Raw genomic sequence first — 25,887 nt, forward strand, 5'->3', positions numbered from 1 at the left:
CAGTACAACAGCTGTGTGAAGTGTTCCTATGTACTAACTGTGTGTGTGTGTGACTCCATGTGTGTGATTCATTCCAGGGCGGTTTTAGTCCTTATAAAATATTCATTTTGGTTGTGCAGGGCCCTGTAATTGCCATCTCTCACCCTGAATTATTTATACCTCGCACAGACTGACAAAGCTTTGCCATACGGCCCCAGATGAATCAGAAAGCAGTCATCTCTGCTGCCAACAGCACTAGGCTTGCACACAAATATGGCAGCTACGTCTCTCAGCCTGGCCCGTCTTAATTTGACATTTTCTTTCCCCCCTGCTTTTTTCCTCGGAGCACAGAAAGGTTACCTGTTAGCTTTAAGCACACCAACCTGCTCCCTCTCTTCCTCCACCTCTCTCTCCCTCTTTCCCTCTCTCTTCCTCCATCTCTCTCTCTCTCTCTCTCTCTCTTCCTCCACCTCCCTCTCCCCCCTCTCTCTCTCTCTCTCTCTCTCTCTCTCTCTCTCTCTCTCTCTCTCTCTCTTCCTCCATCTCTCTCTCTCTCTCTTCCTCCACCCCTCTCTCTGTCTCTCTCTCTCTCTCTCTCTCTCTCTCTCTCTCTCTCTCTCTCTATCACTCTCTATCTTCCTCCATCTCTATATCACTCTCTCTCTTCCTTCATCTCTCTATCACTCTCTCTCTTCCTCCATCTCTCTCTCTTCCTCCACCTCTCTCTCTCTTTCTCTCTCTCCCTCTCTCTCTCTCTCTCTCTCTCTCTCTCTCTACTCTCTCTATCATCTCTCTATCACTCTCCTCCATCTCTCTATCACTCTCTCTCTTCTCTCCATCTCTCTATCACTCTCTCTCTCTCTCTCTCTCTCTCTCTCTCTCTCTCTCTCTCTCTCTCTCTCTCTCTCTGTGCCTTGCCTACATGACAGTCCACTGTGGCTGTGTTTTGAGACAGACTTAATGTGGCAGCAGTAGCAGAGTGTCTGCCTCATGCTTTATGATGACTGACCAGTCCTGACAGTCACTTTAGATACATGTATTATACATTAGTAATAATACCATGAAGAAGTATACACACACACATATGCATACGCACAGAACAAAGGCAATGCGTGCACGAAGACTCAAAGGCACACACACACACACACACACACACACACACACACACACACACACACACACACACACACACACACACACACACACACACACACACACACACACACAAATACACAACTCCACAGTCACTATGCAGCTCCGTTGTCAGTGAACGGTCAAAGCTGCCCACGCTTGGCTCCTCTGTACAGCTTCTGGGTTCTACTGCGTCTTTCTGCAGCCTGATCACTCCAAGGTGCCTGTGGAGGAGAGGGCAGGGGGAGCCTTCCAGGCCCTTCCAGGCACCCCAACAGTACGTCCAACACCCTAAATACTGCTATTCACTCCAGCATCTGCTTATCTTCCATCTCACCAGTGCAGGGAGGTGTTGACTGGTATTTCCTCAGGCCCCAAGCCCAGAATGCTAAGCAGTAATCAAAGCACAATATTCCCCCTAGAAATACCCCTTTTCACGCTGCTAGACCAGCTGGCTAGCAGTTTACACATTTAGGATAAATATAAACTCTATTGTTGATGATATTTTATAATGTCAGCACCCTCCTCACCTGTATTGTGGATAAGGTGTAAGTAACAATAATCTATTCATAACAGTTATACATATAGATCAATAGAACTGGAATGTATCGAAATTCCAGTAAGTATAGAAATAGTACTGGTTTTATCACTGAAACTAGCTGTTGATTCATTTTGAAAGTAAAGCCACACTTGACAGAAATTATTATTTGTACTTAAAAAAAAAAAAAATTATACAGATTTCGCAGATTCACTGTAAAACAAAGAGTAGCAGCCCCACTATACCGTTTCAATAGCTTGTTGTGTGGTGACGGCTAATCATGTAGTATGTGCTGAGTTAGACCTAAAGAATAGCCAGTGATGGATAGTTAGCAGGGCCACTGAATCTCTATCTAACTTGCTACAGTAGACCCGGACTGGAACATGAAAGGAATCAGCTGAAGATGGTTAGGGGTGTGTTTGATATGAACCATTTGTGAGACAAGCATTTCTCTTTGCTCGAACAAGAAACTGACAGAGTTCAGAGAGGGATAGACGGGGAGGTAGGAAAGAAGAGGGAGAGCGAGAGAAAGAGAAAGAGTTCTCTTCTGTAATGAGTCCTGCAGCCATGAACTAAATGAAGAGGGATTGACAGATCTGGGGATCCTCAAGTAAAATATTGTCAATGCCACTCTGGCCATTAGAGAACAGGGGTGGAGGAAAGGGTATAGATGATAAAGGGATGAATGGGGTGGTTTTATTGTTTGTGTGTCTCATAAGCCCACCTCCCCAGTTATGGGGAATTGTATATGTTGAACAGGAAAACAATGATAGTGAAATGTTTCAACAATAGCAGTCTCAGAGCAACAGCCCAGAGAGTGGAAAGGGTTCATTTTCGCCAACCCAATAACATTAGATCGTAAGGAACTTGTTCCATGATAAAGAAGTGATAGGATATGTGGGGCTGGTCCCTGGGCACTTATTGTTGTACAGGGGTAGGGCAAATATTGTTAATGTGGGGAAGGGGAGGAAAAACAGCTGTAGCTGATGAGAGAAGACAGCAAGCAACCAGCGTACGACAGCAATGTACAGATTACTCAAAATCACTCTGGAATTTGAGTCTCTCTCATCGGCATGGTAAATTAAGATGTGTCAGTACAGAACAACCCACAGGTAGACCAACAAACTTTCTCCCTTTTTATACAGGAATATTTGTATAATAACAAGCCAGTGTAATGGAGCCCGGCCTGTCAGAACAGGGGCTTGAGTGAGTACACTTCATAGAAGAGTGCCTTACATACTGGAGCTGGAAGGGATGCAGAAGGCTTGACATTAAGACCCTGGCGTTTTGGAAAGCCAATACGTTATTGACCTGTGTACTACCATCTCAGTGAGGAGATCTGCTGTCAGCAGATCGTTGTGGGGCATTGTGAGACGCTGGTTCCAGGTCTCCTCCATCCTCACTGAGGCCCATCGCTAGGCTCATACTGGGGTCTGATTGGCTGTGGCCGGGTGGTGGTCGATACGCACCGCCCTGCAACGATGACTTCACTGTCATAGCTGCCGGCTGTGGACACTCCTTGGTAGTCATTATTGCTGGGGTGCCAATCAGGATCTACGGACTGTCAATGCCAGACACTCATGGATGTTTCAGTCTATCTGTCAGTGGTGAACTTCTGAAATGGGTGGCGTATCAAACACTATGAAATAAATGCTGTATGATACCTTGTTAATGTTGTAAAAGTGCTGAAATAATAATACAATGGAGTCAATACTTCCCATTTTTCCCTGAATCAAAGGCAGAGGTGTCAAGGAGTGGGTGACATCTCCCCCCTCCCAATTAGCTTAGCTCCTTAAATCAGGAAGCGTCTCCTCACTTCGTCTGCTTGTTTTCTCCATTTCTCCTCTATTTGATGGTGGGAGAGGGTCGAGCGAGAATTAGGCCGAATTAGGTCTCCCTTTGAGTGTCATCCTAAAATGATCACAGTAGAGATAAATCAGTCAAAGTAACAAAGTCTGCCCTTTTCTCTTCAATTACCAGGCATGTGAAGCACACGGAGTGGAAACCGCCGAGCCCGCTGCATTACTAAAGAGACAATCTATTTCCTCTTTGACCAGAGGGAGAGAAGCCATTATGGCATGATTAGTAGCTAGCCTCGGCAGAATGGCGAGCATGGAGGTACAGGCTACAGAAGAATGCTATTAATTGCCCTAGTCTCTGTTAGAAGGGGATTGTTTTAACGTTGATTTGTGGGCTTGTAACTCGGGGTGTTGGAAGATTAAAACTGATGTCAGGTCGTGGTTATTCTGGTAGAATTCCGAAAGGCAGAGGGTTGTGTCAAAATGAGCATTTCTCTCCAGTCTATCTCTTTAGGCTTTCTTCCCACTTCATAGTTTTCTCCTCCCTTCCTCTCTCCTACTCTTTTATCTCCCTCTCCGACCACCACTGCCTCTCTTTTCTCTCTCACCCTCTCTCTGATGAACTACAGCCCTTTTCTCTCCCTCTCCCTCCACCACTCTCTCTCTTTTCTCTCTCACCCTCTCCCTGATGAACTACAGCCCTTTTCTCTCCCTCTCCCTCCACCACTCTCTCTCTTTTCTCTCTCACCCTCTCTCTGATGAACTACAGCCCCTTTCTCTCTCACCCTCTCTCTGATGAACTACAGCCCTTTTCTCTCTCACCCTCTCTCTGATGAACTACAGCCCTTTTCTCTCTCACCCTCTCTCTGATGAACTACAGCCCTTTTCTCTCTCTCTCCCTCCTCCAACTAACTGATAGCTGGCTGGGCCGATGATTTCCTCCATGGCGGTCCGCTGAGAGCCTCGCTCGTCTCCCGGCTTTGGAGGAGTTGCTTTAATTAGCCACGTTAATATCCCCTTCATTGGCCTTAATATCACTCTACACCTTCCTCCATCTCCACGGCCACCAGGGTCCTCCTGTCCTGTCTCTAGCTCTGATTATTGAGAAGGATAGCTTTAATCAAACCTAATTGCAGTTCATTCTTTCTCTCGATCCCCCCTTTGCCCTCCGTTGCCAACATCTAATGGCGTCGTCGCCTTGATTTCCCATTAAAAAACAATTAAACAACCTCGTTTTGGTCTCTGAGCGTGCCAAAACACCAGCACAAAGTTCTGTAGATATTTAAGAAGTAAAAGAGAGAGGCTGATCTTAATTGCTTGCCTTTTCACCAAGGACCAATTTACAGTGTGCTCATGTAGAATGTTAACCAACTCTAATGTAATGATGCTTTACTGTTGCCACTAACATGGACTACTGTTAAAATGAAGCTTATCTGTTAGCTGGGAAATTGTGGTTAATCGTCTTCATAACAGTAAACATAAAAGACGTAGTTCACGATAGTACGGCTGACATCTATTCCCAAGTACCATTTTCTGTTTATTGCTTACTTTTTGTTTTACTGCAGTTTTACAGTTTGTAATTGTACGACAACACAACAGAAGAAAGTACAGGAAAGCCCCATGTTAAAAATAACACGTGGCTTCAATAACGTCTACGTTTTGGCAAGAAAATGTATATTTATATATTAATTTTTTTCGCACAAAGATGCTAAACATTTAAAGCACATCAATCTTGGACACACACACACACACGCGCGCACGCACGCACACACACACACACACACACACACACACACACACACACACACACACACACACAGAGACACACACACACACACACACACACACGCACACACACACACACACACACACACACACACACACACGCACGCGGACACACACACACACACACGCACACACACACACGCACACACACACACACACACAGGTGCTTACCCACACACACACTCACTAGTCTAACCCAATCTATATGAGAGGCGACAGACAAATAAAAGTCGTATTTCAGGTCTGCTTTCCGCAGATGTCTACTGCTCTACATTACGACTCTTTGGGGAAATAAAAACAGGGTCAGGGAATTAGAGTAGATAATGGTCATTTTGATGATTGGCCAACAGATGCAACCAAAAACACACTGAACACAATCAGGCAAAATGCACTAACGACAAGTCAGGTTTTTTATGGTCTCGCCGCACACCAACAGGCAATCAGCATTTTGGCGTGGCTTAAAACATTTTTTTTTTTATTGATGTCGGGGCCAAAGTGCCTTGGATGGCGAGTGAAAATATTTTCTCACCTCTCATGTTCTTTTGGGCTGGCAGTGGTGCTGAGGGTTATTGGAGTCTATTGGAGAACGCTTCTAAATGACCAGTGCATGTATTAATGTGGCCAGGGTTAGGGGGTCGTTTCAAGCCACTGATTTATTGCATTGGCCCAGATCCCACTGTGGAGTGAGAAGGAGGAGGCTAAGTGTTGAGAAAGGACCCTCTTAAGCAGCAAGCTTTACACGAAGCAGGAAGGAGCAAGCAAGCTTTACACAAAGCATTCAATACATGATAATAATATCACTGGCAAAAGTGCCAATTTTGCTTTTCAATGGAAACCATGAAATTGTACATAAAACCAATAAATGGTGGTGACATATTAGCATTACTGTTAACATCAAACTTGGCGGGAGCCCAGTAGCAGGAATCTGTATGATTATGTATATACTGTACATGATAAGGAAGTCAATTAAGGTGTGTTGCAGTACATTCTGCTGATATAAGCATTGATCCCACTGTCAGGTTTAGAACATGTTGTTGTCATCACTTGCAGTGGTAATAGGGAAGACATTTGTAGTAGGAGACAGTAAACCAAGTCAGGGACCGTTAAGCGTCCTCCACCTGTCTCCTTTGTCATGTTATCTACTGGAACACGGAAAGGTTATGTTGAAAAGGAGAGCTCACGATAGGAGGCTTTTTCAATAAAATCACAGGGACCTGACGTTCATTTGACGTTCACAGGCAAACACTTGGCAGCTGAAGCGCAGCGAGAGAGAGAGCGAGAGCGAGAGAGAGACAGACAGAGAAAGAGAGAGAGACAGAGACTCAAAGACTAAACAACCCTAGATCTCTCTCTCACACATGACATTTGTTCGGAGACAATTAGCCAGGTTGTAATTTGTGGCATAATTGCCTCACCCACCCATGTGTGCATGTGTGCATGTGTGTGTGTGCTTGTGTGTGTGGCGTGAAGCGAAGGTCCCAGGAGTGGCCGCCTAATTGTCTGACAGGACTATAAGTTTTGTGGCACGCTCTCACCTTGTTAGGTCCTTTATCCCTGATGCTCATCAAACAAGACCTGGTCACAGGTGGGCCTCATTTGCCTCCCTATTGAACAGCACAACTTTAATTGCACAGGGGGTGTTCTGGGATTAAATAGGTGGGTGGAATATCAAGTGACTTCCTGTATTCTAGTAGCAGATGGGAGTAGGAGCAGGCTGTGAACTCAGGTGAGAGGATGGTATGACAAAGGGTTGCTGCTAAGGGATATTAGAAGCAACAGAAGATATCAACATTATTTTAAACAAATGAGTAATATCTGGGTTTGATACTGGTGTAATAGATTTGTAGTTAACAGGTTGAATGGCATGGACCTGTATTGACTTTTTGGAATTTCATTCCGTATGAATTCTTGACTGGCTCTATGCTTCAAGTATTATTATGTGTTTTACTATTTTGTAAAACACAAAATCACACCTTTCTACCTCCGCTTGTCATTTGTCGTTACATCTCTCCTGCTCACTTCCTCTAAATCTTCCTTTTTCTTTCCTCCTTTTCTGTCTATGGTGTTGAATGTACTGTACTGACTAACTGACTAACTGACTGACTGACTGACTGACTGTACTGACTACACTGACTGACTGACTGACTGTATTGACTGACTGACTACTGACTGACTGACTGACTGACTGACTGACTGACTGACTGACTGACTGTACTGACTAACTGACTGACTGACTGACTGACTGACTGTACTGACTGACTGACTGACTGACTGTACTGACTAACTGACTGACTGACTGACTGACTGACTACACTGACTGACTGACTGACTGACTGTATTGACTGACTGACTACTGACTGACTGACTGACTGACTCCACTGACTGACTGACTGACTGACTGACTGACTGACTGACTACACTGACTGACTGACTGACGTACAGACTGGCTGACTGACTGACTACACTGACTGACTGACTGTACTGACTACACTGACTGACTGACTAACTGACTGACTGTAGTGACTGACTGACTGTACTGACTGACTGACTACACTGACTGACTGACTGACTGTACTGACTGACTGCTTGTACTGTCCCCCATGCAAGACTAGCAATACTTCTGTTCCGTTCTATTCTATTTAATTCTATTCCGTTCCATTCTAGTACTGTGTACTTAAATTGTATTTTTATTTTGTGCTCTTTTTCAGATTTTTCCTGAAGTTCTTCCTGAAGTGCAATCAGAACTGCCTGAAGAATGCAGGGAATCCAAGAGACATGCGCAGGTTCCAGGTAACTGAAATTTACACAAAATGACACACGCGCACACACACACACACACACTCACGGGTTTCATGCACACAGGTTTACACTCACACACCCTTGCAGAGGGTGTCAGTGTGCAGCTGAACACATGTAAGGAATATTTATTGGAGAACACCATCTGACACAAATAAGGATATGGGATTTCAGAGGTGCTATCAATTGTGGTCCTGACAGCTTTCTGAACCACAGCACAGAAGGGAGGATGATCCCACCACATGTAACAACACTGTTAACTCAGGGTTAGCCCACACACACACATGCACACACACACACACACACACACACACACACATACACACACACACACACACACACACACTAGGGTTGTCACGATACCACGATTATTCACTGTGCAGCCAACGAGAACCATCTGAGAGGTGTTTTCCATTACACTGCGGCCAGTATGAGCAATGAAACGTCTATCTGGAGGTCTGGAATACTCCCATGTCTAAGAGGCTACTAAAGCTAAAATACATGCTCTATTAAATGTGGAGGAGTGCCATTGAAGTTGGTGATCGACATATCCACCAACCACAGACCCATATACCTCAGGAAGGAGGTCAGGCCTGAATAAAGTGGAGGTATCCTATCTGCCTTGCCACAAACTCCAGGGGCCATCAGTCACTGCCAATCATGGGCCATGACAGACACACCAACCTAGCTTCCTCCAGCAACCCCCAGACATGAAACAGACAGGCTGTTTCTGATGTCACCACTAGACCTCCCTGTTCTCCTTTTCCCTCAGGGGGGTAACTGGACTTAACAGAGTCAATGTCTTCACAAACAGCTCAGGTGTTCACTCTACCATTGCATTACTCCTAGATTCACAAGAGACTGGGACATACTGCCCCAGCTATGACAGCTACTGAGCTATCTTTAAAAACCATCTCCCCAAGGCATATGTTCCAGGAGCTGTATGAGTTAGTGTTGTATAAAACTTTTACCCCATTTGTATCTTTAAACAAATCTAGATTTACTGTATTTATAGGGAATCAACTAGCAATTATTGTTGGAGTATTTTCGGATGGGAGAGGGGTATTGTAGGCCAAGGCTTACAATATTTTGGCTATCTTTTCTGGTCTCCGTTCTGGTGGCCAGAATGCCGTTTTTCCCAGATAGATTTACCAGATGCTCCACTGTAGGTGTTTCTCCAGCCAAGGTTGTGTATTCTGCCTTTCACTCTTATTACCCCCCCCCCGAAACCAGCTTGAGGCCAGAGAGGGCCACATCCATCATGTGCAGCTTGGCCCAGCTCTGAACCTGTGAGCAAGAATGGAGCTCTTTCACCTCCCTACTCTGCCCCCCTACCTCTTTCCCAACTCCCCCTCTTTCCCCCCAAAACGAACCAAAAAAGCACCCCCCAAATTCCACAGCTACACCGAGGTCACTCACCGGCAAAGAGAACCTGAGAGGGGCTCTCTATTTCCTGCTCGGAAACACTTTCTCCATTCATGGCCTAGTCCACTGTTTGGAGATGTGGTCAAGAGAAAGCAGAACAACAAAAACAAGCGCTATGATATAGAGGCTTTAAGAGCCGCAATGCCTTCAACCCACAATCGGATTGAATCTCAGCCTGAGTTAGACTTTGATCCAGGGGAAATGTTTGTTGAACAAAGAAGAGGTTCGTTCTTGTTGTTTGTGAGTTTGTCTAGTTTGTCCACCATACGGAACTAGATAGATGAGTCGATCAATGTGTTCTGTGAATCGATGAAGTCAAGACAACAATCGTCAGAGTGGAGTCAACAAAAGTGATTACAGAGAGTGCTAAATGTTCATGTGGAAATCTGAAAATAGCCAAGTGTGATTACACTGATGTTTTGTACGTGATTGTGCCGCTTTCATACAGATTGCTAAATGACACGCTCTACCTTCACTCTTGTTGCAGGTTGTTGTCTCGACGACCGTCAATGTGGACGGCCATGTCTTGGCTGTCTCAGACAACATGTTTGTCCACAACAACTCCAAGCATGGGCGAAGGGCTCGCAGACTCGACCCTTCAGAAGGTACGCCTCCTTATCTGGAGAATGGTAGGCACATTTTACATCCTGTTCTTTGTCATCCCTTCCATTTGCCCTCTGTTCATACACCCTTCTAAGTCTGTGCTGTAAGTCACTATTTGCCTCCCTCATGCATACTATTTGAAGTGGATTGGAAATTGTATACAATAATCATTCTAAGAATGCTAGTAATTCTGGTCATTTGAATGATTATAAAACCATATACTATTTCCAATCTTGTCCAAGTGTTAAATTGCACATAGAAGTTTTTAACCTATGCGAAACAGGGTAAAATTGGCAAATAAGTCACAGTGAGGTCGATTTCCTGTTGCTGGGCACTGCAGTTTCAGCTGAGTGGAGAAATGAGGGGATGAAGAAGAGGGCAGGTGGAGGGAGGGGGGAGGGGGCGGGGGGACTAGGAAAAAAAAGGAACTTACTGTTTTTCTTCCAACTGATTCCATATGATAGACTGATTGCCTGCTCGGCCAAAAGAGAGGCAAGCAGGACCTCCAAACCATGGGAAATCCAAAAAGTAAAATGCACTGAACATAACCTTCTGACCCCTCCTGGCCTCCTCTCGCAGATGAGAGCACACACAGCTCAGAGATTATGGAAAAAACAGAGCAGACCAATTGTGCAAATTGCTTATCTTCAGATTTCAAGAGGCAATTATGGCTAGGCAAACAGTCTATATACACACACCACTGCCTGAAACGGCCTTCCCTCCACTTTAATAACCATTAATGGTCCTATCACCAAAAGCAAATGTAACGTTTAACACAACAACAGTTCTAAAAAAAAACTGACAAGACAATTAATATATCTTATGTAGTCCAGTCCTAGTGGGGGATAAGCTAATCTATTTGTTTTAGTCTTTATTAATGACTCCTCTACTAGAGGACAAAATCAAATAATTAAAGTCCTGCCTCAAGCATCGAAGTCATTATGCTCAGTGACGTTCTGTTGTGTCTCACGTTTATGACACGGTAGGTGTGGATCGCCTAGCAACCTGCGTCTTAATGAGGAGAGCAATTAAAGAGGTTGAGCCCTCTCCTCCATGTTCCCCCCATCCCACGGGATAGTGTGTGTGTGTGTGTGTGTGTGTGTGTGTGTGTGTGTGTGTGTGTGTGTGTGTGTGTGTGTGTGTGCGCGTGTGCGTGTCTGTGTCTGTGTGTGCATGTGCGTGTGTGAGTGTGTTATGAGGGTTCCACACAGATTTCCCCTGCCCACCCCTTCCCTCTCCTACTCATTCTTCAAAGCGCAAGAGCAGTAGGCTTGCCTCGCATAGCCATCTTCTTTCAATAACACAATCTGTCTTAGTATCTTTTGAGTGCCCAAATCACCAGATAACTTTCATTTATGGAGTTTGAGAAAATGGCACTTAACTATAATACAGAAAATTTAACTTTCCAATATATCTCAATCTATTTTTCATCCCAACATAATATACTTGAGTGTAAAAAACAAACACTTTGTGTGTATTAGCAATGTGCCGTAGCTCTTTAGTTCTTTACCCACCCCCGACACTCATACACGTGACACATGAGAACAGGATACTCGGTCGTAAAACGTAACCACATCCATGTCTTCCATAGAGTTCTGACACCAGGCAGGCAGACAGACAGCACCCTTTAAATTAGCAACACATTCTTCAATAAGTGTTCACTGGGGGAGAGCCTCAGACATGGCTTGACTGTCTGTCTGTGTCTGAGAAAGCAAGGCATACTCTCAGTTTATTGTCTCAACGCTGGGGTGACAGTGTCAGGCTGCTCAACAGGTGCTGCCCCCTATTGGTGCTGAATGGGAATGTATTTTACTGACACAACTGAACCGTGCGTGTTTGAACAGTCAAACATGAATAAAAAAAAATCCTTCAATAATACATACACACTTGCAGACTCACACACCCCCCCTCATACACACTCACTCCACCTGTTCCTTAGCCACGTTCCACCATAGAGACTTGGAGAATATGGAAGACTCAACATAGAGCCTGCAACGCCCCAGTCATTTGCATGCTGTAAGTGGCTGTAATGCTGTTATAGTTTATGCAATAAAGACAAGTGAATCCAGTCTGCTCCATCTGAAAGATTGCGAGGGAGAGAGTGAGTGTGAGAGAGAGAGAGAGAGAGAGAGAGAGAGAGAGAGAGAGAGAGAGAGAGAGAGAGAGAGAGAGAGAGAGAGAGAGAGAGAGAGAGAGAGAGAGAGAGAGAGAGAGAGAGAGAGAGGGGGGGGGGGATAGAGAGAGAGGGGTAACAGATGGCCCAGGGAGAGTTAAAAGGTATAATCCCATCAGCTGCACTATCATCCGACCATCTGGACATCCCACAGCACAATTACAACACATTTCAGCAGGCAGAACAAAGGACGCAACATCGACGGACACATCAGACCTGTTTGAGTGCCTCAGTAGGCCTACTAGAGCTTCAGACGGATGTTGGCTTTTAGCTCAGATCTAAGATCAGTTTTCTGTACTTTAATGCTAACTTGAACCATTAGGAAGTGAAGGAACCAAAATGTATGTTGAATCTGCACTTAGAGCCATTTGACAACAGTAACATTATTTAAGAGAATGCGCACAGATAAACCAATATTGTTTTAAACTACTTAAAGATGCATTATGTAGAAATCGCGCCACCATTTCCTGATTGCTAAAGTTCTAATAGTTTGCCTAATTTCAGTTTATGTGACAAAACAAGAAAGTATAGTGTAGAGAATTATTGTACCACATAAACCGCTGTGAAATATATTTTCCATAATCAAAAATATTATATTTTTAGCTGTTTGAAAATGGTGTAATAAACCAAAAGTAAAATAAGCAAAAATTTGACTTAAGAACGGGAAGTATCGAAAGTATCGAGTGCACATAGAACAGATCTACCGCTTCTTAGACTTGCTTTCAATGACAATGACAGATCTATAACACACATTTCTATGTGAATGTGGTCAGGTCACCCAAAAAGTTACATATTGCAGCTTTAAAAGTACAAAGTTTAGTAATGCACAGACAGGCCTTGTTTTAGCCATCCTCATTCCCTCCCTGCAATGTCTATCATCTGCTGCGGGGAATTGTGAGTGTCTATCATCAGATCGCCTGCGCTGCCTGTGTAATCCACTTGGCCACGGTTCCCATTCAGCACATGCTCCCCTCTCTGTCTGTGCATTGAGACATATGCAAATTTTCAGGCAGAAGGGTGGACGGCTTAGGGCCCCGGTCGCTCCCTCTCCATGGGTCCTTTCTGTGTGTGGGAGGGGCTGCGTTGGGATTTCCGAGGTGGTGTGTGTGTGTGTGTGTGTGTGTATGTGTGTAGGTTTCTGGCTGCAGCTGCCCCCCAACAACCACCATCAACAATCCCCTCTCTCTCTCTCTCTCTCTCTCTCTCTCTCTCTCTCTCTCTCTCTCTCCCTCCGTCTCTTTCTGTCTCTCTCTCATTCTCTCGCTCTCTCCCTCTCTCCCGGGTCCAAAGTCAATTTGTGTACAGTCATTTTGAAGGGGGAATTATTTGCCGTAATCGGCAGCACTGATGAAGGTCACCTCCTTTGAGGGGACACGGCGATCCCACAGAGAGATGGTCTTCTTTCAGATGCTCTGCTTAGCAATTAAGCAAAGCAAATGTCACTCGTCCAGACCTCAGAGATGAAATTCTGTAAGGGGTGATTAGCATGAAGTCAACAGCTCCTGTTAAAGTCCGATTTCCCGCAGTGTTTGTGTGTGTGTGTGTGTGTGTGTGTGTGTGTGCGCGCTTGTGCGCATATGCGTGTGTGTGTGTGCACGCTTGTGCGCTTATGCGTGTGTGCATGTGCGCTTCATGGGGAGAAAGCAAACATAACCTGCACAGCCCCAACAGCAAAGCAAACAAAGGGAGATGTCTTGTCTGTAGTGATCCATATAACAAAGGCAGATGGGGATTTACTTACTGAACTGGAGTGATAATAGGAGTTCAGCAATGTGCTCATATAAATAGTAGAACACGTTAAAAGTGTGCAGTTCACATTGTATTCACAAAATATAGATGTAAAAAGATTGCATGTAATATTGCTGTTTTATGGTTAGCTTTCATGCTATGCCTGATGTAAACGTGGTGTCAGGGTGAGCACCATATTAAGGTAATGCATCAGATGACAGGAAGAGTTTGATTAGATTATAATAACTCGCAGCCCTCTGATGAACGGCAAAGCTATGTGGCAAAAGTCATGGCAGATGAAAAGCATTGTAATAAACAATGTGAAATGGATTGAATCGATCACAAAAGGCAAAACTGAGCTTGAATAATTCATGAATTTATTCATGTTGTGAAACTGCATTCTAAACAACACGCTAGAACGGAGGGAACAAAGACAGTGGAATGACATGAAACCAACAACATTGCGTTGGCTTGTCATTTACATTCTACAGCTTTATTCTGGACTCATATGAGATGTGTTTAACTTTCAAATTCTACTGTACGTGCAGGGCTACGCCTAATCAATTTTGATAGCTACATTTGCACTGACACATAATTTGCTACACCAAATCATTTCCCCTCACGAGCCCAGCGCTTAGCCTTTGTGAAGCGGACCGTTTGAAGGGTCTGCTTACATCACTCCAACATGCTGATGAATGATTTTTATTCTCGTGCCTAAAAGGACAAATCCATCATTCTTTCTCTCTCCAGGCTTATTTCCATGATATGTCTTTCTACTGGGATAAAGACATCAGGCTATTTCAAAGTGTAGGTACTGAATAGGCTCTTCTTTCCTCTGTGTTAAGCAGCCACCCCTTGCATCAAGGCCATCAGCCCCAGTGAGGGATGGACCACAGGAGGGGCCACTGTCATCATCATTGGGGACAACTTCTTTGATGGCCTGCAGGTCGTCTTCGGGACCATGCTTGTCTGGAGTGAGGTACAGTATTTTTTGTCACACCATTGATTTGATTGAATTTCAGCCTAGGTTTTAAGTATCTTACTGTTTTTACTAAACATATCCTATTAGAAACTGAAGCCTTTACTATAAAAACTAGTAACAATAGCCATTCTTTTGTATGTTTGTACGAGACCTTAGTAGGTATGGTCAGACTCAATGGTTCCTGTGCCCTGTCATCCAGCTCATCACCCCCCACGCCATCCGCGTCCAGACCCCTCCCAGGCACATCCCTGGTGTGGTGGAGGTCACGCTGTCCTACAAGTCCAAGCAGTTCTGCAAAGGGGCTCCTGGAAGATTTGTCTACACCGGTGAGTCAGGATGCGTAATGCTTCTTTCAGTCTCTCCTCCCTGGGTTTAGTGCCCTGACTATGCATCCTCTCTGGATGAAACACAAACTCTGTTCAAATTCCTTAAAGTAGTCACTGATCTGATACATTTGGATAAAGAAAACAAGGGTTCGCTGAAACACATAACTTTTACCCATCCAGTCATTTTGCATCTATGGTTAGGCTGGAAGTAAGGATGCATTTTCACAGTATAGGAACAGGGTCCCAGTGTCAAGGCAGTAATGATGGACTAACCAGGCCCCTGCTTTCTGGGTCTGGAATGTTCAATGTGTGAGAACTGCACCGCTAGCTAAAGGTGTTTGGTGGAAGGACTTCTATGAGTGCAACTTGATCTCTCCCTGAACTGCCATTAGAAGTCAGCGCTGCCAAGCTCTGTTAAATTCAATCTGTCAGGATAATTCACTCTGCCAATTATATTTCTCTCCTCACTTGTCAGATATGCATCTACTAATTTGCAGATTTTTTCAATATATTGTAATTATAATGAAAGTAGTGACTGAACTAGAGAGAAATAGAAGGATGCAGTTAAGGATATTCGTGAGCGTGTGTGTGTGTGTGTGTGTGTGTGTGTGTGTGTGTGTGTGGGTGTGTGTGTGAGTCTTGTGTGAGAGTGTCACACCATAAGTATAGGTGGATTATCTTGGCTAACAGAGGGATGTGGTGGTCTTATCTGTCATCATTGGTGAGGAGGCAGAGGTCATGAGGGTCAGGGGCTGTCTGACCTGGAAGCCTCCGTCTGTTCTAACACCGATGGCTAGAATGAGACGAGGCGCGTCAAAGCACTCTCCCTCAAAAAAGAGGAGGAGTGTGTGTGAAGAGGGGGGGTGGACCCCCTTAAACCCCCCCCAGACCCCTTCCATCCTGGGCAGCTGTTTCTCATCAAGCCCCCCCCTCCCCAAGCCACCCGTTCCCTTCCCCTCCAACCGTGCAGTCTGGCCTAGCACTCCTGCGTTTAACCTCCCTAGCAGAAGCAGAGCAGAGGCCAACAAGACACTGGGATAATGAAACAAGAGTGCAGTGTGCTGAGTGTGTGAGCGTATGTGCATATGTGTGAAGCCTGGGAAGGTGTATAAGTTAAGAGACATTATTGGCTTCTATAGCACCCCGGTAAATGTGCCAGGTCTCTTAAGAACAGACCCCATTAGTCACACGGGCTAAGCGGATTGGGATGATTACCATCAGGTTTTACTGGGGGAACCTGTCCCCTTCTGGATCCATGTTGATTTCGTTCCTTTTTCCTTCTCTGGTTCCTGCTCTGTTCCAGTTAGTCGAAAGATACAATTAACCTGGGAGGCAATGGAAGTACAATTGATTAGTGTGGTGAATTAAAAGGGAGAGCCACCAATAAGACAAGTCTAGCTCCTCAGCCTACTGCTATTCCCAGATTGGATCACCCTGATTGTACCAGGGTCGACATGAAACTGTTAACGAGCTCCGGGAACTTAACGACAGAATTAACATGGACTCCAGATGTACAGTAATTGCGAGTTGATAGGGGGACATTACCTCTCGGACAGTTAAGTACAACGTGGACTGGCAACAAAAAGAGGCCATTCTCTTGTCATTTCAGTGGCCAGGCAACGTGTGGAAATCAAAGGTCCGTTTATCAAAGCTACCCTTCAAGCGTGACTTTGCGTCATGTCGTTGAGAGAATCGCTTTTAGACCTTTTCATGTTGACTCTTCTCGCCCGACAGGCCCTAATTGTGGAGATTTAACTCGCTCAATGTAATAAATTATCACAAATTACCAAGAGTCAACATAGAGTACATTGCAGTCAATTCTAACGGCAGAGAGTGGTGTCTTGTTGGATTAGTATTCTGGACCACCTCCAAAACTAACAATTCAGTCAGAGGATGTGAGCACCCTGTAATGTACATCAATAATCCTGTATGCGTTGAGTATGTTCAATCATGGGAACACCAGCTACAGAGACACATAATGCTGCAAAACTTGAGAATATGCTTTATTAAGCTATGTACTGTAGTTAGCAATGTATATTTCACTGTGGCCACAGGCCTATTATCACTAATACAACAATTGCTTCATAATCCACACATGCTTACTGTATTAATGTTTACCGAATTGTTCTACTTTAGGGAAAGGACATAGTGTATCCCAAAAACTGGTTTAATCAATGTTGTTTCCACATAATTTCAACCCCAAAAAATCTATGTGATGAGGTTGAACCAACGCGGAAAAGTGATTGGATTTGCAAAAAGTCATCAACATAATAGCATTTCGTATTTTCTTTCCACCCAACCTTTAACCTAAATCCAATGACATGGTGACAGTTTTTGTTGATTTCACTTTGAATTCACATTAGTTGACAACTCAACCAAATGTAAATCAAAACTAGACGTTGAAGTGACATCTGTTCCCAGTGGGTTGTTGTGGCTTGTCCTGTATCTGATCCATGTATTGGTTATCAATTGGACTGGAGGATCAAACTAAGTTAGCAAGGTTAGCAAATCAAAAAGGGACAGGTCCAGCTGTCCTCTAGACAATACTTCACACTTTATTAACTACTGCATAGAGGATCTGTGTTTGCTCTTAAAGGGCTTTTACAAAGGGCCGCATGTGACTTCAATTGGGTAAAACGTATGTGATTGCTTTTTACCATAAAGTTACTATAGGCTGACGCCAGTGCAAAAGAGTAAACTATCAGTAAAAACATTGACTTTGAAACCCTAATTGCATGAGAGCTTTTGGTTTCAAGCTAGACTTGATTTCTATAAGAGCTACCCTCCCAGGACCACTCCCTATGGAGACCCTTAGTAATATGAAGTGCTGGCACTGCTGCTAACACACTCAGCTACTATTTATCCTAATCAGTGACATCCCTATACCCGGGAATTGTGTTCAAATGAACCCCTAGCTCGCCCCAGAAATAGCACATTAACCGGGACCCCATTTGTCATGGGTAAATTGAGGGTCAGTAAACGTCGCCTGTATCCTCTATTGGGGATCCAGGACATGCATCATAACGTTAGGAGAGAATGATAGATGAAGGGTAGCTGTCATACATTTGTCAGCGGGAAAGGAACATTATTTGCTAATTTCCCAAGCTGGGAAATGACAGAGTGCTTCGTTTTCAGACCTTTGGTGAGCAGTTTGGTTTCTGTGTTATTAGCACAAGTCAAGTGTTTTTTTTCTTCTTCTCCCTATAAGGCTGACTGTAACGAGTGCCATTTATCTGATCTCACAGAGGGCTGCTATGTAACACACTGGGTCTGGGTGAAGGGTTTTGGATGATGCTGATGATGCCCCATACAGTGAGCATCTCTTGCCAGGTATGAGTTGAGGCTAGACAGCCTTGAAGGCTGATGAATCACAAAGTTTTCTTGTCAAGGTGACAGTATCGACTCCACTGCACCAGAATCTGACAAAATGGCTATACGGCAGTCATTCATCAACATAAGGACAAAGGGGTCATGGGTGATTCACTGAATACTGTTGGAGATCAAGACATGTCAGTCTGGTAGGGGATGGAAAATAAGGTCGTTAATACTGTATGTACCTTCAGAAAGTATTCATACCCCTTGACTTTTTCCACATTTTGTTGTGTTACAGCCTGAAGACAAAATGAATACAAACATATATAATTCTCACCAACTACACATACAGTGGGAAGAATCTGATCTTCGTCGAGGTCACAACAATAGACAAACACAGTCTGCTTACACTAATAACACACAAACAATTATAATTTTTCATGTCTTTATTGAACACACTGTGTAAACATTCACAGTGCAGCGTGGGAAAAGTATGTGAACCCTTGTATTTAATAACAAGTTGACCCTCCTTTGGCAGCAATAACCTTAACCAAACGTTTTCTGTAGTTGCGGATCAAACCTGCACAACGGTCAGGAGGAATTTTGGACCATTCCTCTATACAAAACAGTTTCAGTTCCACAGTATTCTTGGGATGTCTGGTGTGAACTGCTCCCTTGAGGTCATGCCACAGCATCTCAATCCTGTTGAGGTCAGGACTGGCTGGGCCTCTCCAGAAGGTGTGTTTTCTTCTGTTCAAGTCATTCTGTTGTTGATTTACTTCTGTCTTTTGGGTTGTTGTCCTGTTGCATCACCTAACTTCTGTTGAGCTTCAATTGGTGGACAGATAGCCTTACATTCTCCTGCAAAATGTCTTGATAAACTTGGGAATTCATTTTTCCGTCGATGATAGCACGCTGTCCAGGCCCGGAGGCAACAAAGCAGCCCCAAACCATGATGCTCCCTCCACCATAATTTACAGTTGGGATGAGGTTTTGATGTTGGTGTGCTGTGCTGTGCCTTTTTTTCTCCACACATAGTGTTGTATGTTCCTTCCAAACAACACAACTTAAGTTTAATCTGTCCACAGAATATTTTGCCAGTAGCGCTATGGAACATCCAGGTGCTTTTTTTAGAGAACTCCAGACGTGCAGCAATGTTTTTTTGGACAGCAGTGGCTTCTTCTATGATGTCCTCCCATGAACACCATTCTTGTTGAGTGTTTTATGTATTGTAGACTCGTCGACAGAGATGCTAGCATCTTTAGCTGAGAGAGGTTTCTTCTTAACCTCATTGAGCATTCTGTGCTGTGCTCTTGCAGTCATCTTTGCAGGATGGCCACTCCTAGGGAGAGTAGCAACAGTGCTGAAATTTCTACATTTATAGACAATTTATCTTACCGTGGACTGATGAACATTAAGGCTTTTAGAGATAATTTTGTAACCCTTTCCAGCTTTATGCATGGCAACAATTCTTAATCTTAGGTCTTTCTGAGATCTCTTTTGTTCGAGTCATGGTTCACTTCAGGCAATGCATCTTGTGAATAGCAAACTCAAATTTTGTGAGTGTTTTTTATGGGGCAGGGCAGCTCTAACCAAAATCTCCAATCTCGTCTCATTGATTCAACTCCAGGTTAGTTGACTCCTGACTCCAATTAGCTTTTGGAGAAGTCATCAGCCTAGGGGTTCACATACTTTTTCCAACCTACATTGTGAATGTTTAAATTATGTATTCAATATAAACAAGAACAATTTGTGTGTTATTAGTTCATGCACACTGTGTTTGTTTATTGTTGTGACTTAGATGAAGGTCAAATCAAATGTTATGTCAAATGAATGCATAAATCCAGGTAATTCCAAATGGTTCACATACTTGTTCTTGCCACTGTAATACCCCATCATGACAATGTGAAAACATGTTTTTAGACATTTTTGCTAATTTATTGAAAATGAAATAGAATACTTTCAATACTTTGCAGAATCACCTTTGGCAGCAATTACGGCTGAGTCTTTCTGGGTACGTCTCTAAGAGCTTTCCACCTCTGGATTGTACAATATTTGCCCGTTATTCTTTTCAAAATTTTTCAAGCTCTGTCAAATTGGTTGATTGGTTGATCATTGCTAGACAACTATTTTCAGGTCTTGCCATAGATTTCCAAGTAGATCTGTAACTCAGCCACTCAGGAACATTCATTGTTTTCTTGGTGACCAACTCCAGTGTAGGGCCTTGTGCTTTAGGTTATTGTCCTGCTGAAAGGTGAATTAATCTCCCAGTGTCTGGTGGAAAGCAGACTGAACCAGGTTTTCCTCTAGAATTTTGCCTGTGCTTAGCTCCATTCCGTTTATTTTTTATCCTGAAAAACTCCCCAGTCCTTAATGATTTCAAGCATATCCATAACATGATGCAGCCACCACTATGCTTGGAAATATGGATAATGGAACTCAGTAATGTGTTGTATTGGATTTGTCCCAAACATAACACTTTGTATTCAGGACAAATAGTTAATTGCTTTGCCACATTATTTGCAGTATTACTTTAGTGCCTTGTTGCAGGATTACTTTAGTGCCTTGTTGCAGTATTACTTTAGTGCCTTGTTGCAGTATTACTTTAGTGCCTTGTTGCAGTATTACTTTAGTGCCTTGTTGCAGTATTACTTTAGTGCCTTGTTGCAGTATTACTTTAGTGCCTTGTTGCAGTATTACTTTAGTGCCTTGTTGCAGTATTACTTTAGTGCCTTGTTGCAGTATTACTTTAGTGCCTTGTTGCAGTATTACTTTAGTGCCTTGTTGCAGTATTACTTTAGTGCCTTGTTGCAGTATTACTTTAGTGCCTTGTTGCAGTATTACTTTAGTGCCTTGTTGCAGTATTACTTTAGTGCCTTGTTGCAGTATTACTTTAGTGCCTTGTTGCAGTATTACTTTAGTGCCTTGTTGCAGTATTACTTTAGTGCCTTGTTGCAGTATTACTTTAGTGCCTTGTTGCAGTATTACTTTAGTGCCTTGTTGCAGTATTACTTTAGTGCCTTGTTGCAGTATTACTTTAGTGCCTTGTTGCAGTATTACTTTAGTGCCTTGTTGCAGTATTACTTTAGTGCCTTGTTGCAGTATTACTTTAGTGCCTTGTTGCAGTATTACTTTAGTGCCTTGTTGCAGTATTACTTTAGTGCCTTGTTGCAGTATTACTTTAGTGCCTTGTTGCAGTATTACTTTAGTGCCTTGTTGCAGTATTACTTTAGTGCCTTGTTGCAGTATTACTTTAGTGCCTTGTTGCAGTATTACTTTAGTGCCTTGTTGCAGTATTACTTTAGTGCCTTGTTGCAGTATTACTTTAGTGCCTTGTTGCAGTATTACTTTAGTGCCTTGTTGCAGTATTACTTTAGTGCCTTGTTGCAGTATTACTTTAGTGCCTTGTTGCAGTATTACTTTAGTGCCTTGTTGCAGTATTACTTTAGTGCCTTGTTGCAGTATTACTTTAGTGCCTTGTTGCAGTATTACTTTAGTGCCTTGTTGCAGTATTACTTTAGTGCCTTGTTGCAGTATTACTTTAGTGCCTTGTTGCAGTATTACTTTAGTGCCTTGTTGCAGTATTACTTTAGTGCCTTGTTGCAGTATTACTTTAGTGCCTTGTTGCAGTATTACTTTAGTGCCTTGTTGCAGTATTACTTTAGTGCCTTGTTGCAGTATTACTTTAGTGCCTTGTTGCAGTATTACTTTAGTGCCTTGTTGCAGTATTACTTTAGTGCCTTGTTGCAGTATTACTTTAGTGCCTTGTTGCAGTATTACTTTAGTGCCTTGTTGCAGGATGCATGTTTTGGAATATTGTTATTCTGTAAAGGCTTCTTTCTTTTTCACTCTGTCAATTAGGTTTTGTGGAGTAACCACAGTGTTGTTGCTCCATCCTCAGTTTTCTCCTATCACAGCCATTAAACTCTGTAACTGTTTAAAAGTCACCATTGGCTCATGGTGAAGTCCCTGAGTTTCCTTCAATTCCGGCAACTGAGTTAGGAAGGACGCCTGTATCGTTGTAGTGACTGGGTGTATTGATACACCATCCAAAGTGTAATTAATAACTTCACTATGCTCAAAGGGATATGGTCTTTGTGGTTGAATCTGCGTTTACCTTACAGGTAATTGTATGTGTGGGGTACAAAGATGAGGTAGTCATAAAAAAATTATGTTAAACACTATTATTGCGCACAGAGCGAGTCCATGAAACGTATTATGTTACTTGTTAAACAAGTTTTACTCCTGAACTTATTTAGGCTTGCCATAAAAATAGGGTTGAATACTTATTGACCCAAGACCTTTCAGCTTATCATGTTTTATTAATTTGTAAACATTTCTAAAAACATGATTCCACTTTTACATTATGGGGTGTTGTGTGTAGGCCACTGACCAAAAAAAATGTAATCCATGTTAAATCCAGGCTGTAACACAACAATATGTGGAAAAAGTCAAGGGGTGTGAGTACTTTCTGAAGGCACTGTATATTGTTAAAAGTAATGCTATCCTACACTGCAAAGCTCACAATTATGAACATTTATGTTGAGTGTTGATATTTACTGTAATGCTTGTCAATCAATCAATCAATCAATCAAATGTATTTATAAAGCCCTTTTTACATCAGTCAATGTCACAAAGTCCTGTACAGAAACCCAGCCTAAAACCCCAAACAGCAAGCAATGCAGATCAAGATGCTATGCATTTTACATGTAATGCAATGAATATTGATGTGTACCTTGACTGACCTCTTTATCCTCACTCAGTTGGACAGAGATCCAAAGTGATATAGTCTTCAAATCTAAAATTAAGCCCTTTGCCGCACTCCAAGCAGAAATGGTTGGCTTTTGACAAAAAAACTGCAGTTCAGTAAACATGGACTCCTTTATCAAAGCACATCAGTCCGGGCCTTGTGCTGTTCAGTCTGTGTATCGGGTCTAACCTTACAGCTCCCCTCCGCCCTTCAGCCCAGACTCTCTTTGAAGTCCCGGATTTGGAGCAGATCAGATACAGAGCCTCCTCACGGTTTCCTCCCCTGCAGGGCAGGGTTTGGTAGCAGCTAGTCAGGGATGGGGTGTGGCCTAGACACACTGTAAGATACACTGTAATCAAAGGCATTCACAGAGGTATGTAAAACAATGTAAACAGATCTGTATAAGAGGGGCTTCCAATGGCATCTCTTTTAACCTAAGAGTGTAGTGTAGTAATATGAGCAATGTATAGATAGATAGCTGATGTTGCCATCACTGTTACTCAGTTCCCCTGTCTGTCTCATTTACAAGCCTGGTATTTAGCTGTAGCTCCTCATGAGTGACTGAGACACTCGTCACCTAGTTACACAGTCTCAGCCAGAGAGCCTTTGTGAACGTGTGCAATGTTTCAGGAGGGGAAGGTCCTTTCGTCCAATTAGAGGGCTGACTTGACACACGCTTTCCCACTCCTTCGTTTTCAAGCAGTTTGTCAGGTAGACTTTGAGGAGCACACTGTGACATTATTTCACACAGTGGAATCATTAACAGTCCTGGGAAATCCTGCGCTGGAAAATGTATCGAAATAAGTGGCGGCAGATGAGCATGTGTTTAACCGCATTGCATCCCTCTGTAGAATGTACTGCAAGGAGTGGCTTTACAGTTTAAAGGATAGTATCAGTACAGGGGTGTTTCTCTGTAAGGATGATAGGCCTATTCATTGATTTGGATTTAATTGGCACCTCTATAAATTGTACTGCATTGTTAGATACAGGGGTGGCAGGTAGACTAGCGATCAGAGAGGCGAGCCAGCAACTGGAGGGTTACTAGTTCCAATCCTGGGTCTGACGGGAGAAAACTGGTGGGAAGTGAGCTGGTATCAAATCCTAGATGCCATTGCGTGCCCTTGAGCAAGGCTCTTTACCCCACAGAACAACTACTCCACGGGTGCCCAGTGTGACCACCCTCTGCTCCAGACTGTATATGTAGAGGGGGTTGGAATAAAAGCAGAAGTCAAATACCAGTTGGACCTTGTGTACAATTGACGAATAAAGTGATCTTAATCTTAGATGATGTCTGTTGGTAACTGTTCTCCATTTTGATATTCCTCACTAAGGCACAGTATTTGTCCTGTGCAGCAAGATAGATGAGGTTTCTCTCCTCCCTCCCCTCTGTGCCCCATTTTCACTATGTTCCACACCCAACGGGCTTTAAAAGAACTCCATCCCCATCCCCCTATTCCCCATCCCCACACACCCACCTCCACCACTGCCTTTGATTGAAATTCATCTCAAGTTTATTGAGAAATGAATGAGAGATGCTGCACCGTATTGACTTTGAGAGGATAACACAACTCATCTTGAATGAGGGGGAAAACGCAGCGGTAATTTAGCCATCATCGATTTGGCCCCTTCCATGTATTGATCTTCATTTTACAATATTAATTTGCGGCTGCAATCAGCTGTGAAGGGAGGCCATTTGATTTCTGTTGGACGGGAATGTGTGAAAGTCCCCCTCTATGTCCTTTGAGGCGGGTACCACTCACTTTAGATGTCATCGCAGGGGAGCGAACAGGTGTCTCCACTAATTTCCAATACAGAGATTAAGGGAATTTTGAGAGTATGGAATTGTGAACTGATACAGTACATCCCTTCCATTTAACCTGTGTTAATTACATTTGATCTGTTGCAGAAGCAATATCTGGTGGAATTGTAACTGTCGCTTTATCTCGCTGTATGTATCAGCTCAAAGTTCATGAAATTTCAATGAACATTGATTTCTCTCTATTGATTCATCTTACCGGCAGATCTTTGAAATGTTAATTTCCTGCTCAACCCGAGACTCCTGGAGATGGAATAACTCCCAGTTAGCTTGGCTTGGATGGAGAGCATAATGGTCAGTGTTAAATGCACTGGTTTGGTTTGCTTGGGTTTGCCGTGAGTTAAGATTGGTTGGTTTGGTTTGAAGTTGGGTTCTGACTGTATGCTTCTTTTAGATCTCTCTCCACAGTGGAAATCTACAGTATATTACTGAACAGCGAGACCTATAAATGCCTCATGTTATCCCTGCAGCTGTATCACCTGTTTAAGTCTCCACCTATTTACCTTCAATAACACAGAGTGATATTGGCCTTTTTCATCCCTGTTTGATCCTATTCATCTCAGTAAAATTATGTAATTTCCTGTTGTGATTGTGATACTATCTGTGACCCATATCTGTGTTGCAGCTTTAAGATGATCTCAGGTGCCCATGAGGCTTCAGGTGGACACTATCACAAGTTACAAACTCACTAAAACTTAGTTCGCCTCGTTCTGTTTATCTGCTCCCCTTCCAACTCCCTCTACA

General features: G+C 43.4%; 1 protein-coding gene across 4 annotated transcripts in view; it reads left to right on the forward strand.

The window, feature by feature from the left end:
• Positions 1-25,887, forward strand: part of LOC139411807 (transcription factor COE3-like) — a 74,689-nt gene that overhangs the window by 35,510 nt on the left and 13,292 nt on the right. For 2 of the 4 annotated variants that reach the window (XM_071158553.1, XM_071158564.1), the window contains exons 7-10: positions 7,941-8,022; positions 9,941-10,058; positions 14,803-14,936; positions 15,139-15,265. In XM_071158553.1, coding sequence (XP_071014654.1) covers positions 7,941-8,022; positions 9,941-10,058; positions 14,803-14,936; positions 15,139-15,265 — 461 coding nt within the window. The remainder of the gene's footprint in view (positions 1-7,940; positions 8,023-9,940; positions 10,059-14,802; positions 14,937-15,138; positions 15,266-25,887) is intronic. The other 2 variants (XM_071158558.1, XM_071158572.1) reach the window with 1 other exon arrangement.

The sequence above is a fragment of the Oncorhynchus clarkii genome, chromosome 1 (assembly GCF_045791955.1).
Source record: "Oncorhynchus clarkii lewisi isolate Uvic-CL-2024 chromosome 1, UVic_Ocla_1.0, whole genome shotgun sequence".
NCBI classification, from domain to species: Eukaryota; Metazoa; Chordata; class Actinopteri; order Salmoniformes; family Salmonidae; genus Oncorhynchus; species Oncorhynchus clarkii.